Source organism: Anser cygnoides, chromosome 17, assembly GCF_040182565.1.
Source record: "Anser cygnoides isolate HZ-2024a breed goose chromosome 17, Taihu_goose_T2T_genome, whole genome shotgun sequence".
NCBI classification, from domain to species: Eukaryota; Metazoa; Chordata; class Aves; order Anseriformes; family Anatidae; genus Anser; species Anser cygnoides.
The window spans coordinates 11,385,657-11,398,209 of NC_089889.1; the positions used below are offsets into that span (position 1 = coordinate 11,385,657).

The window sequence follows — 12,553 nt, forward strand, 5'->3', positions numbered from 1 at the left end:
TTGCAGCAGATGACAAACGGTCCCTACACCTCGCGCACCTCATCCCCAAGGGCTCAGGAGCGTTAATCCCGGGGTCACCGCTGCGGGCCGGCAGCCGGCGCGGCGGCAGATGCAGGGTGAGGCTGCCGCGGTGCGGAGGTGCCGGACTCACCGCGGCAGCTGCTGTCTGGTGAGAGCGCCCGGGGCAGGACCCAGGCCTTGCTCCAGCGCAGTCGTCACAAGACCGTCCTCCTCCCCGCTCACCGAAGGCCACGTTGCGACCGACACGACCGACACGTGTCGGGAACGGGGGCTTCAGCACCGGCTCGAATGTCGCACACCAAGGCATTGGCGCTTGCAGGGCTCTGCGCATATCTTTGCACATGCGGCTCCGATCGTCACAGAGCCACAGACTGCGAACGCAGAAGGAGGGGGAGGGTTTCTGTCCCTCCAAAAATGTGACTCAAGCGGTAACTAACGTCACGAAGAGGTTTTCTGGTTTAAATTTGAAAAAAAAAAAAAAAAGATCCCCTAAAATGATTAAGGAGGAAAAGCGCTCGGGAAGAAATGGGCTGAATCACTCTAAAGCTCTTGGAGAACATATGGAAAGAGGAACAAAACTGTTCAGAGTTTAGAACCTAGATATGAGCAGAGGTGACCTGCAGAGAGTCACGATACATAATGGCCTTACTCTCATTTATTTCTGCTCTATGCACAGTAAGTCCTGCTGGTCTAGAGTCAGTAGAAGTAAAGCTGTTGATCCGGTACACTTATTCTACACCAGAGTAGAGATATCATTAACCTCATTTTGGAAACTCCTTGGGGTACTGTGAGTTCCCAGGGCTGAACGGGATGGATACCTGTCAGCGTGAGCTTTCTGCGGGAAGCTGGACTGATGTCCTGTGGTGGGGAGCTCACCCACACCAGCACCGGTAGGTGCACTGCTCTGAGAATACCATGCCCTGTGGTTCAGCGAACTGGCTCAAGGCACGTGTGATCACTTAGCGGCTGAAGGTTAAGAACAGAGGCCCTTTGATCCATAATGACTGACAGTTCTTTTTTCGCTTAATGGTTGAAGATGAGGTTTCAGAAATAAAGCTCTAGGTGTCTCCAGCAGCTGCAGATAACCGTGTCAATGCACAGGGATATGAGACATTTCTTATGGAGGCGAGAAAGCCCTGACTCTCAGGAAATTGGGGTGAGCTTTGTTTTACCAGAAGGATACGGAGTGCACTGGATTAATGTATAACAACACATATCCACTTATGCGTATCCATAAAACGTGTGTTAATGGTTTCTTTGCATATGTCTTTAAATTCATGTTACTGTAGAAATCTAATGTATATGTGCAGAAAATATGCTCTACTGCTTATAAAGATATTGAATTTACATTAAAATATCTACTTTCTTTGCTTATATATAAACACATCAGGTGCATATGAGCACGGTTACAAATAGGTGTGACTGAGTGGACAGATGTGTTTCTCTATTTATCTGTGTGTGTAGGGGCAATAGCATTTGGTAGCCTGGCACTATTTGCAAATATGAGGCCAGACTGATGTTCTTTGATTTATTTGGCTAGGATCGCTGCAGTGTCAGGCTGTGTATGAAAGCGTACAAGAGACTGCATTTGGGCTTCTGTGAGGAGGCAGATGCATGCTCATTTCTGCTTGTATTAGCGTGCTCACTGGGAGCTGACAGGAACAGTAACAAACACGGGCATCTCTGTGGGACAGCTTGTTCCCAATATGGATACTCTGATTTGCATGTAAGTGGCTACTGAGGCCTTAAATGCTAATTTGAGCCTCTGGGAATGAGATGTGAATGTCTTGTTGGAACAACAGCTTTGAACACTGGACTCCTCCAGAGTCCATCTGATTACATAAGTCCCGGGATCTAAAGTCCTTCTCCTGAATCCATGTGACTACATCTACTCGAGTGTAGGCTTGGAGCTATCTTCCATAGCTGCATTTATTTTTTTTAAAATCATCCTTTCTTGGTGTTTAGGCACAGGGACATCTCTGCACATCCTTCAGCTTTGACATTTGCCTGTGACTGTGTTAGCTGGAGCCGGGATGCTCAAGGACCTAGGGCTGGGGGTTACGGAGCTCCACGCACAGGGAGCACACGGGCAGCTCCGCGTCCCCGGCTCGCGTCCACACGGCTTTGTGCGTGTCTCGCCCGGCTGGGTGTAACTTACGTACAGGCTGCCTGTTTTCTGCGAAGCCCTTCCTCAGGAAGATGCATGCTGGCCCCAGCAGGTTGTGCATGACGGCGCAGTTCTGGGCCAGCACCATGAGCGGACCCTGGTACTCGCAGGCCGACGGCCCCTCTTCGCTCGTCTGGACAGCCTTATAGCACGTCTTCTCCTCATGGCGGATCTTCCCAGCCAACCAGCAGCAAGCAAACAACACAACAGAGGATGTTACCTCCCCGTCTCGCCCAGCCTTGCCTCTGAAGTTTTACTGAACCGCCTCGCAGAGCCATTATTGCTAAATTTCCTTCATCTGGTTCACGCCGCGTCCCCCCCACTGACCTATTACGGTTTGTGTGGAAGCAGTAAGTCCGGGAGTTCACTTTCAAAAGCCGATAGAAGTACGGCCAGCCCGGAGAATTTCGCTTTGAACTGACATCAAACCCTCAATGAGCTGCTCACATCTACCCAGAAACAGCCCAAAGGGCCACGCTCCTGCTACCAGCCCCGGAGTTAAGGATTCCTCGAGTGAGCCGCCAGGAGCGAGCGCACCCACGGCACTGCACGTGCCCGGGGCCAAGCGCTGACGGGCCGGAGCCTCCCCAGGAGGCGAGGCCGAGCCTGCGCAGCGGCACCGCGTCGGGCTCCACGCTACATGGCAGCAGCACAGCGTCGTGCACTTGGTAACGTTATCACAAGGCCGCTGGCAGCATCGGGTGGCTCTGCCAGCTGCGGGCTCACATTGTGCTCCGCTGTAATTAGTTACATCCTCGGGGTCTCGGGCACTTAGCGCGCTGCCCTCTCCTAATCGCTTACGGTTCGGGGCGGAGGTCAGGCACGAGCACAGTTCGGTCTGTTTGCCTTTGCACATTTCTGCGAGTGCACACGGCTTGCTAAGCTGGGGCTCCAGAACACAATCCAGCACTGGATTTTATAAGGAGGCACTGCTTTCCTTTTATAGAAATGCATTTCCCTGGCTCTGCAAGAAAAGTCTTATCCTGATATTCCCATGCAGCTATAAAAAGCCAGCACAACCCACAGGACCCTTGGTTTTATAGAATAAACATTAATCATACATCAGATTCCTCTTCAGGAATGATTCTACTTTTACAGCCGGTGCTCCCAGGGGTGATCAGAGAAGCTCTGTCAATTGTCATTGTCTCCTCTATTAACTCTTTCCTTAAAGCCTGAGCTGCTTTTTCAGGCTAGAACACCAGATACGCAGGCACACCCCAGGCACACTTGTCCAAACCTATCGCATCTCCTTGTTGTGCCTGCCGTGTGCTATTATATCGTGCACACAGTTTGCATTTTATACAGCCTTACACCGATCTGCTCGTGTATAACGTCATGTGAATATCAAGCACCAAAACAAAAAAAAACTCAAAAAGCAAGCCACGAAGAAAGAAAATGATGAAGCAGAAAAGCACTTTTGTCGCAGTCGTAGATGAGGAGGAAATCTGTCTCTGATTAAGTGTGACACATCGGACACTTGTCCTTAAAAACCTGAGAGATGAGCATCCGTCCACAAATGGCATATTACTAGCTCAGCTAAATGTCAGGGCATCTGTGTTGAACTGCATAGCTTCATGACATCAGTGCAAAGTATTTGCAAAAATTACCAGCTTTTTTTTCTTGGCACATTTTTGAGTTTAATATACCAAATAATGTGACTCACTTAAAATAGCCCACAGCAGTTCTGCATTTAATTCCAGTGAAGACACATGAAAGCTTAAAGGTCCCATAGCCTCCACCTAATCCTTGTCTGCTGACCCTTCCAGGCAATTTCTTACCTAGCCACACAGCAGCACCAAAGCACGGTCATCCCGTTATTTTCCTGTGTGGATAAAGATTGCCAGCTTGATGAAACAGTTGCCCAGAGCCACAGAAGGTGGCTGCCTTGGTGAGAGCCCGACGGGGTCTCCCTGCCCTGCAGCTCCAGGCAGGATTTACAGGAGGCGATGCTCCCTCTGCCCAGCAGCCTCACAGGTTTCTCCTGCAAGCACCCTCAAAAATTTCCTCCACCACGTTCCTCCTTTATCCAGACAGAGCCGGGAAGGGAGCTGTGATACGGGTACAGGGCAGAGCAACGTCAGGTGCCTGTTACAGGGGAAAGAGCAGCATGCACAACGCAGAAACGCAAGGAAAGGACAGGGGAGCTCAGGCTTTCTCTGTCTCTTCCATGAGCAAAGGAGCACTACCATGCCTGGCTGGGTCAGGGCCTCTTTGAGGGACAGGCACCCAGGCTGCCCGCCAGGGTCACCGGGGGAGAGCGAAGCTGCCGGCAGCCAGCACTGGGGAAAAAAGGACTGAACGTTGTCACCTGGATGGGCAAGGAACCAGCCCCTGGCCAGGCCAGCCAGTGCCTGGAAGTGGTTCCCAACCTCCCGGTTGAAATCACATATTCGAGGGATCACATCCCATCACCCGGGTTCAGCTTTCACCCACACATCGCCCACAGTCCCTCCTCACCACCTCAGCAAAACTCAAGAAAAACATAAGCAGGTAACGTCCGTCCATCAAGCCTCCTGGGGAATGGGAATCACGTGCAAAAGGCCTTCACATTCCTAAGGCATTCCCCTAATCATCTTAACTCTGCTTCCACTCGCTGCGGCAGGGCCACATGGCGGAGATCAGAGCGGGAGGAAAGCTGTGCCTGCTGGTCCTGGCTCAGCAGCGCTCAGATGCGGGCAGCTCCTCAGTCCCAGGACATTCACGCTCAAAGGAGCTTTAGGGAGGCAGGGGTGGGGTGAGGACAGGGAAGAGCAGCAGGCAGAGAATGAGGGCTTCCTCCCACCGCAACTCAGTGTCACCCAGGGCCCAACTCCTTGTCTTCCTCACTGAGTTTCCTCTGAGCTTGCCCCAGGTAACATCTGGGAAAGAAGACCAGGGTCACAAAGCAGCCAAGTGAAGCTGTGCGGTGTAAGGCTGACCTGCGAAGTATCCCCATCACCACGCATGTTGTAATCCAGAGGTCAGCACAGCCCCCAGGAGCGGTGCCCAATTCTAGAGCGAAGTCAGAGAAATCCTCTAATCCAGCTCTGCAACTTCCTCTCTTTAGTCCTGCCATCCCAGGCCTTCTAACGAGGCACAAAGGGCATCTTCTGAAGTAGTTTTTAGGAATGAAAGCATGAATTACCTAAAAAAGACTGATCACACAGAGTTTATAACTTCTTCAGTCCATTGCGATTCAAGAAGCCTGGCCACATTTCAGGCTTTAATTGCAATCTCCTTGATCATGTGGAGCACAGCTGCAGCCAGCTCCTTTTGTTGCAAGTTGGAGGCGACCTAGGAATAGCCAAATTGCTTTTTTCACGTGTGATGTTTGGGTAAACCTCAGTTATTCCTGCCTCTTCCCGGGGGTCACCCTGACACAGGGCTGGTCTCGGCACCGTCAAACTGCTCGATGATGAATTCCCTCCTCGTCTATCCCAGCACTCCTGCAGCAGCACCGAGCCATTCCTGGCCTTGTTTACAGCAGCCAAGATAACCAGGAAACTGGTTTTACACAGGAGAGGCAAATCTGAGGCCAGAAGAAACTCCCTGCCAAGAGACCCTCTCCATAGCAGCTTTCCCTGACGGCAAGGCCTCCTGGTGGACCAGCCCCATGGCAGCGCCTTTGCTGCCAGCACGGTCTCCCCAGAGCTAGCTCTTCATTGCTATTCTTGGGATGCTTAGCGAAACTTTTTCATTCATGAGGAGAGAATTGAACAGCTTTTTGCTGAGTTATTAGATTTTCAGCCACGCCAAGTGAGATCCGTGTGGCTGACAGGTACACGGTGCTGCAACACCTCCCTCAGCCAGACAGGAAACATTACTGGGGCGAATCGTTCCTGCTCGTCCCTAACAGCAGAACGGCTCCTGAATCTCATCAGTCCTGGGGCTGTTTTAAAAGCCTCAGCAGCGAGCAGTCTGGGGATTGCAGCCTAACAGACACGCAGGGCAGCTTGCACACCGCGCAGGGCCGGGCCCAGGCCCCTGTGCACATGGGCTGTGCTGCCGGGCACGCGATGGATGCACACGCGATGGATGCACACGCGATGGATGGCACACGCGATGGATGGCACACGCGATGGATGGCACACACGATGGATGGCACACGCGATGGATGCACACAGGGGTTAGGCCCAGCGTGTCCCCTCACAGGGGCACGGCCAAACGTGTCACAGGAAAACATGCTGCTGTGCCCAAATGCATACACCCAAAGGAGATGTGTGCGTACGGAAGGACAGATGTACACAAAACCACATGCAGACTGCTGCGAAGACGCACCCCAGCACACGTACCATGCGCGTGCAAGCAGGGAGAAGTGTGTGACACACACAGCTCCCCACGTACACACACAGCAAGCACCGCATGCCTGCTCACACCCCTCTGGATGGACGTGTAGAGACACAAACAGCTGCGGACACGCACATACCACAGATACGCTCCTGAAGCGTGCGTGGTCTTACACCCCGGCAGGAACACGCACAAACACATGGCCACTCACGTGCACACGAATGTGTCCCTGCAGAAATAACACACGCGACAGGACTCGTGCAGACACCCTCGACTGAAGCACACGCACGCACGTACACAAGTTCACGTGTATACACGTACCTTAAGCTGCCTGCACAGACAACGTGTGCCAGCCTATTGTGCACATCAACGAGCACAAGCCGGCATGGACGCAGCGGGCATGCACACACGGAGCAGGACACACGCCTGCTCATGTATACGCACGTTTATTTACACACACGTGGTGGCATTCAGCATCCCAGGCTCTAGTGGCTGCCCTTGCACGAGCAGCTCTTACAAAAAAAGACTTGAAAAGAGAGCTGAGCCCCTCGCACACACCTCTGCGGCAATCCCACCTCCCTTTCCCGTCTGCCCACGACATCACCCGTCCCAAGAAGCAGGGCTGGAAAAGCACAATTCACTTTGATTTAGGGAACATACCTTTTTTGAGAGGTTTCTCAGTGGAGACTTCACACAGTTGCCCATAATATGTTGAGTCTGCCTTTCCGGTGAACTTGGTTATAAAGGAACTGAAGCAAATGATCCCATTAAAGGTATTCCTTGGGAGCAAAGCAAGAAAGGCAGCGCCAGGCAAATCCAAACAGCTACTGGCTGCTGGGGCTTCCCTCTTCGGGGAGCTTTTTCTCTCTCTGCCTCTCTCTCTCCGTGTTTTTACTTTATGTTCACTTTCTTGAAGAGATGAAGCAGGAAGGAGAGGGAGGGGAGAGAAACAGACAGAAAGAGGGAGAGAGAGGGAGTGAGAAGGGGAGAGAGAGGGAGGCGGATGTATAATCTACATCAGATTAATGTTCAAATCCCTCCCACCCCCCTCAATCTGCAGGCAAGATTGTTTCACTCATGGGAGAGAGCTGATTCAGGGAGAATTAAAACAGAGAGGCACCGCAAGAAGTGATTTTAGTGATGAGTTCAGTGAATCCAGCTAGTTTGGGTCCATACAGCCTCTGAACACTGCAACCCTGCCCACCCCCCTCCTACCTCCTCTCAGCTTTTCAATCACCAGAGAGCAAGGCTGGCCAGAAGGCAATCCACTTAGGGGCTTGGGGCAGAGTCCAGAGCTCGTTTTGGAGCAGAAAGGGACCGTTTAGCTGGGTGGGACCTGTTTCAGCTTATAAAGACTAGCAGACCTGCAAGTCCCTCATTCTTTTCCTGCCACGGTGGAAGCAAGCCCGGGGGCAGCAGTGCAGGGTCCCTACAATGCTCTCAGACCCGGGATAGAAATTTTTAACCACAAGGGAGAGACCTTGAGCCAGTCTTAAAGTTTTTTTTCCAACATTCTGCAAGTAGAAACCAAGCGGAGGTTTTCCTGTACAAGTCTGCCAAAGACAGGCTCGCACCCGAATCCTAAATCTGAACAGCCCCAGGCTGGGTAACGTGAAACCAAGAATTTGGGCATCAGACCCAAACACCTGAGTCCTGGGCTCCTAAACCCAGACCCAGCTCTGAATTCTGAGCTTCAGGCCTGTTGAATCATTTCTGAAAGAAAGGGGATGAGACCCCAGTACTTCTTCCTCTGTTCTCAGGCTGCACATAAGAGCATTCAGTCCGAAAGGAGATTTAAATTGCATAAAAAACTCACCATCAGCCCAGGCATCAGGACCTGAACAGGGCAGTGAATGCATCCCCAGCCACGAAGCCGCCACCATGGCAGCAGCTCACGGAGGTAAGAAGCCATGGCACGAAGTGCTACCTCCTTCAAGAGCTGCGAAGGCCAGGCTGACACTGATCCTACACCTGTCCATGCAGCAGGCTGCCTGGACGCTCTGATGTTCAGCTCAAAGATTTCACAACTTTTTTTTTGCAAGCATGGTCCTAAACAGAAGGTTCTGCAAAGACCAGCCCATGGGCTGAGCACTCGAACCATGGGATTTCTTCATGCAGGAGCCAAAGACTCACTGTCCTGGCAGCTGTAAGACAGGGAAGGATGAACTGTCAACATCACAACAGAGCAGGGCTTTCTCTGCTTCCACCCAGATGGTGCTGTGGCAAACTAAGTATGACCGTAAGGTGAATCAACAGTTGCTTTAGAGCCTAGAGCCTTCTTCCACCTGAGGAGATTAGTTTAGGAGTCCAGCCATGACAAGAGCCAACAGCTTCTCCCGTTCCAGACCCAGCCAGGATCACACGGCGATGTGGGATAGTGTTTCTTGCTCTTCCTCGTAGTAGCCACTTTCCAAAGGGTGAAAGCAGTGGAACAGCCTCCCCTCCTCTCAGATCTCCTCCATTCCTTCTTCACCGCATGGCCTGGGAGGAGCTGCAAGAAGGCCCACAGTTCCTCCGAAGTCAGAAGCTGCAGTAGCAGACACTGGAAGACGCCTGTTGTACCCAGAGCAAACGGACTGAGGGACAGAGGGGATGGGGAAGCTCTGGTCTGGAAGGTCTTCGTATCGGAGCACAGCCATGGTGGGCTGGGAAGCGAAACCTTTCCTAAGGGGGCCCTACCACCTCTTGCCATGGTTTGAGGATCCCTGACGGAGTGGAAATACAGAGTCACCCCTTGGGGGCTGGCACAGCCCGGGGCCCCCGCAGCAGGAGACCGCAGGAGGATGCCAAAACTCCCAGCTCCACTCGAGGCTGCCATCTTTGGCTCTATTTCTCTTTCCCTTCTTAAAGCAGCTCATGGGAGGCTGATCTACCCTTGGCCGAAGTGCTGGTCGTTAATAATGTCCTCTGTCAGCTGGAGCCGTTCCCCAGGCTCCTTGTTTATTGACGAAGTGCTTGTCTCCCTTGAGCAGAAGCTGCCATACAGCGAGCGAGGCGCCTGGGCTCCCTCCCGAGACAAATGACTCCAATTCCGGAGCAGAGAGGAGAGAGAGCATCACCTCCCTGCCGAGAATAAATCTCCCCTTGGCAGGCAGCGCAGAGGCCAGGAACGCCCCGCAACTGAGAAATGCCCATCTCAAAAATCCATCGCAGCCCCCAAACTGCCAGAGGGGCTGTAAAAGAGGCAATGAGCATGTCCTGCAGAGCTCTCAGTGCCCCTCAGCAAAAGTTGAGGTGGTCACCCCTAAATAGTAGCTTGCAGCAGGGCATCAGGAGCCAGCTAGCGTGGCAGACTGCCGCATTTCCCTGCTCTCCTACTTCTCTTCCCTGCAGTCACAGCAGTTACTGAAAACGCGCAGGGCAGAGAGAGAGAGTGCTGAAATCGGCTGCCAGGTTCGGAAGGGAGTTCACAATCCGGGAAGGGAAGGGAAGAGGCAATGGGTGGGAGCCCACTCGCACGAGGTTTGCAGCACAGTCAGTCCTTGGACTCTGCAGGAGCGCTGGCAGAGCCGCAGCGGGCCTGAGAGATGTGGTCGGAAACAGTTTCTTTATCCCCTCATTTACCCTGAATCCCTTAAGAGCAATTGGGCAGCACATCACTATCTAGCAGACAGACCCTGCCGACCTTCGAGGAGGAAAATCGCTTCGACATTGGGATCTTGTTCATCGCCACCAAGGGCAGCTTAGAGAGATGCAGGGGAGTGGGGTTGGTGGAGAGGTCATCAGAAGATTAGGTTAGAAGGAACATATTTTCTCCCTTCCTCCAAATGAGGCTGCTGTAAGAGAACAGGATGCTGAGAATAAGTGTGTCAAAAGCATTTGTGTGTAGGTGCTGATCTGTGGGTATGCCTATATCTGGGGTAGTCAGGGTGCGTGTGGGAGGGCTGCACATGCATGTATACTGGCTTTCCCACACTGTTCTTTGTGGCAATCACACTGTTCTTTTAAGGCCTGGGGCTCTGTTGTAAACTTTCTAAAAATCAGGAGGAACCGTGCGAAATGCGAGCCTTTGCCTTTGTGCCTGCATCCCCTCCTTTTCCCTGAAAGCCACAGTGGAGAGCAGAGACCTTCGCGGATGCAGTTTGGCACCGAGTGAGCTCTCAGCTCCCAGGCAAGGAGTTTGGCACATTGACTGACCTGGGTAAGGAGCAGGGAGCAGGCTGGATGACTTGGCATTGCCAGGGAGTGATTTAGGTGGTTTAATACGCTTGGATTCTTTAAAAAGCAGCAGTGCTTTACTTCAGGCTGGCACCACTGGTACAAATAATTATTCCATAGGGAAGCGTTGGATCCCACCACGGCTAATCACTTGGTAGCTGCAAGAGACTTTATCCCGCGACAGCAAATATCCGACCGCTCCAACAGAAAGAACAAAAGTCAATCCAAAATGTAGGACTGCTTATCAGAGCGCAGCCTTGCTTGGCAAACATTTCCAGTGGAAGTACAGAGTTGTACAGGAAGACGGCTCGGATGCCAGGCCCGTTTCAGTACATGGACTTCCAGTTGCTGGAACGTCAGATCAGGTCGCTGCTTGTAACACAACGCTGCAAAGGGCGCCCTCAGTACCTGGGGGTGGGGGTAATCTCTGAGGAGAGTACATAGTACAGCATTCCTAGCATCTTTTCATTGAAATCCACAGTTTTATCTAAGAACTCATTGCATGCTTGGAAGATTTAGTATCCTAAAATATGCCACCTTATTTAATTTCTCCTAGCAGGCTAAGAATTTTTCATCTATTTTTTCTATGCCAGAGCAGAGAGTGCACATACTGATTATTAGTTTTCAAATCTGCTCCCAACCACCCTTTAGCTGACGGCCATAGATCTGAATTTTACAAAAAACAGCCCAGTCTTGTTTACTGGATGACCTCAGATGAGCCTTAGCATTTGGATTTATTAACATCCTTCCTTTGCCAGTGCTGTCAAGGGCCTTGCTTCAAAGCTCCCAGCCACTGGAACACGCACCGGCACTCCAAACCTCTGCGACTGGCTTCCCCTTCGTCTGCGTCAGGCTCCCGAGTGCTTTTACTGCATCCTGAGTTGTGTCGTGTAACCTCGAATGAACCTGGGATGGTTCCACGTTCCCATCAGGCAAGGACAGGTCCGTCTCAAGCAGAGGCACCAGCAAGCATTGGCAGATGCAGCCCATCCCCTCAGCTGGGGGGAGGAATATTTCTGCAGAGAGTTTGGGAACTTTCTTTGCTGTCAGCTGTTCCAGAAAGAAAGTGTTGCTGACTCATGCTGTGCATAATATTCTCATCCATTAGAGCAATTGGATCATATTCAATCACAAACAACAGAAAGGTTATTAAAAAACCAAGGATGCTTTCCGTCCCTCTCAAGGTAACAAACCCTGAAGAGCCAACTTCCGTCTCGCACAGCTTTGTCTGTAATTAGCTAGCTTTATTCCGCGCTAGATGAAAAGAGATGGGGACGTGCCACCTCCTGACACCTTCCACGCAGATCTGGTGCTCGCATTTTGCACTCACCCAACAGAAGATGCGCTGGCCAGAGCACTACGTGCTGTGGGTGTGTTCTGCTTTTAAAGACCATCAATGGGCTACAAAAAGCCAAGTAGAAGTTTGACAGCCCACAAGTTGCTCTAGAACAGTTTGCCAGGTACATGCAGTATAAAACAAGCCTCAGAGGGTCCCTTCCCTTTGTTCAGAAGTACGAGAACTGTGAATCACTCTCTGTCTGGGAATCCTGCAAAAGCAGCTGGTGCTGCCCTGGGACTCTCACCTCTTTGAAAGGAAAAAGGGGCAGGGGCTCAGCATCTGGCTGGCACGCTGCAGTGCTGCAGCAGGTGTGGCTGACTAGTGGATGAGCAGAGCCCTAGGAATCCACACTAGCCAAATACTCCAATCCAGTCCTGCAACAATACATGAGATAGACCACCATAAAACTGAGGTCTGCCTCCTTTCTGTTCTGAGCAGGGACCTGACAGCACCTTCAGAATTGTCACAAACTACCTGAATTACTTTGTTTGTTATTTCAGCAGAATACAGAGGGGTTGTTGACCATTTTCTGCTTCCTGCCCTCAGCTGTTGTGACACGATGCCTCACAAAGGTACATGGTTGCTTGTTTCCTTCCAACAGC

At 51.8% G+C, this 12,553-nt stretch overlaps 1 protein-coding gene across 11 annotated transcripts in view; it reads right to left on the reverse strand.

The window, feature by feature from the left end:
• Positions 1–12,553, reverse strand: part of CABP1 (calcium binding protein 1) — a 53,765-nt gene that overhangs the window by 6,526 nt on the left and 34,686 nt on the right. For 7 of the 11 annotated variants that reach the window (XM_066978640.1, XM_066978639.1, XM_066978638.1 and 4 more), the window contains one exon: positions 2,184–2,360. The exons of 1 other annotated variant lie outside the window; for it this stretch is intronic. In XM_066978640.1, coding sequence (XP_066834741.1) covers positions 2,184–2,276 — 93 coding nt within the window. In that variant the 5' untranslated portion in view covers positions 2,277–2,360. Of the gene's footprint in view, positions 1–151; positions 461–2,183; positions 2,361–7,114; positions 8,878–12,553 lie in introns of those variants that run through there. 3 more of the 11 variants (XM_066978630.1, XM_066978631.1, XM_066978641.1) reach the window with 3 other exon arrangements.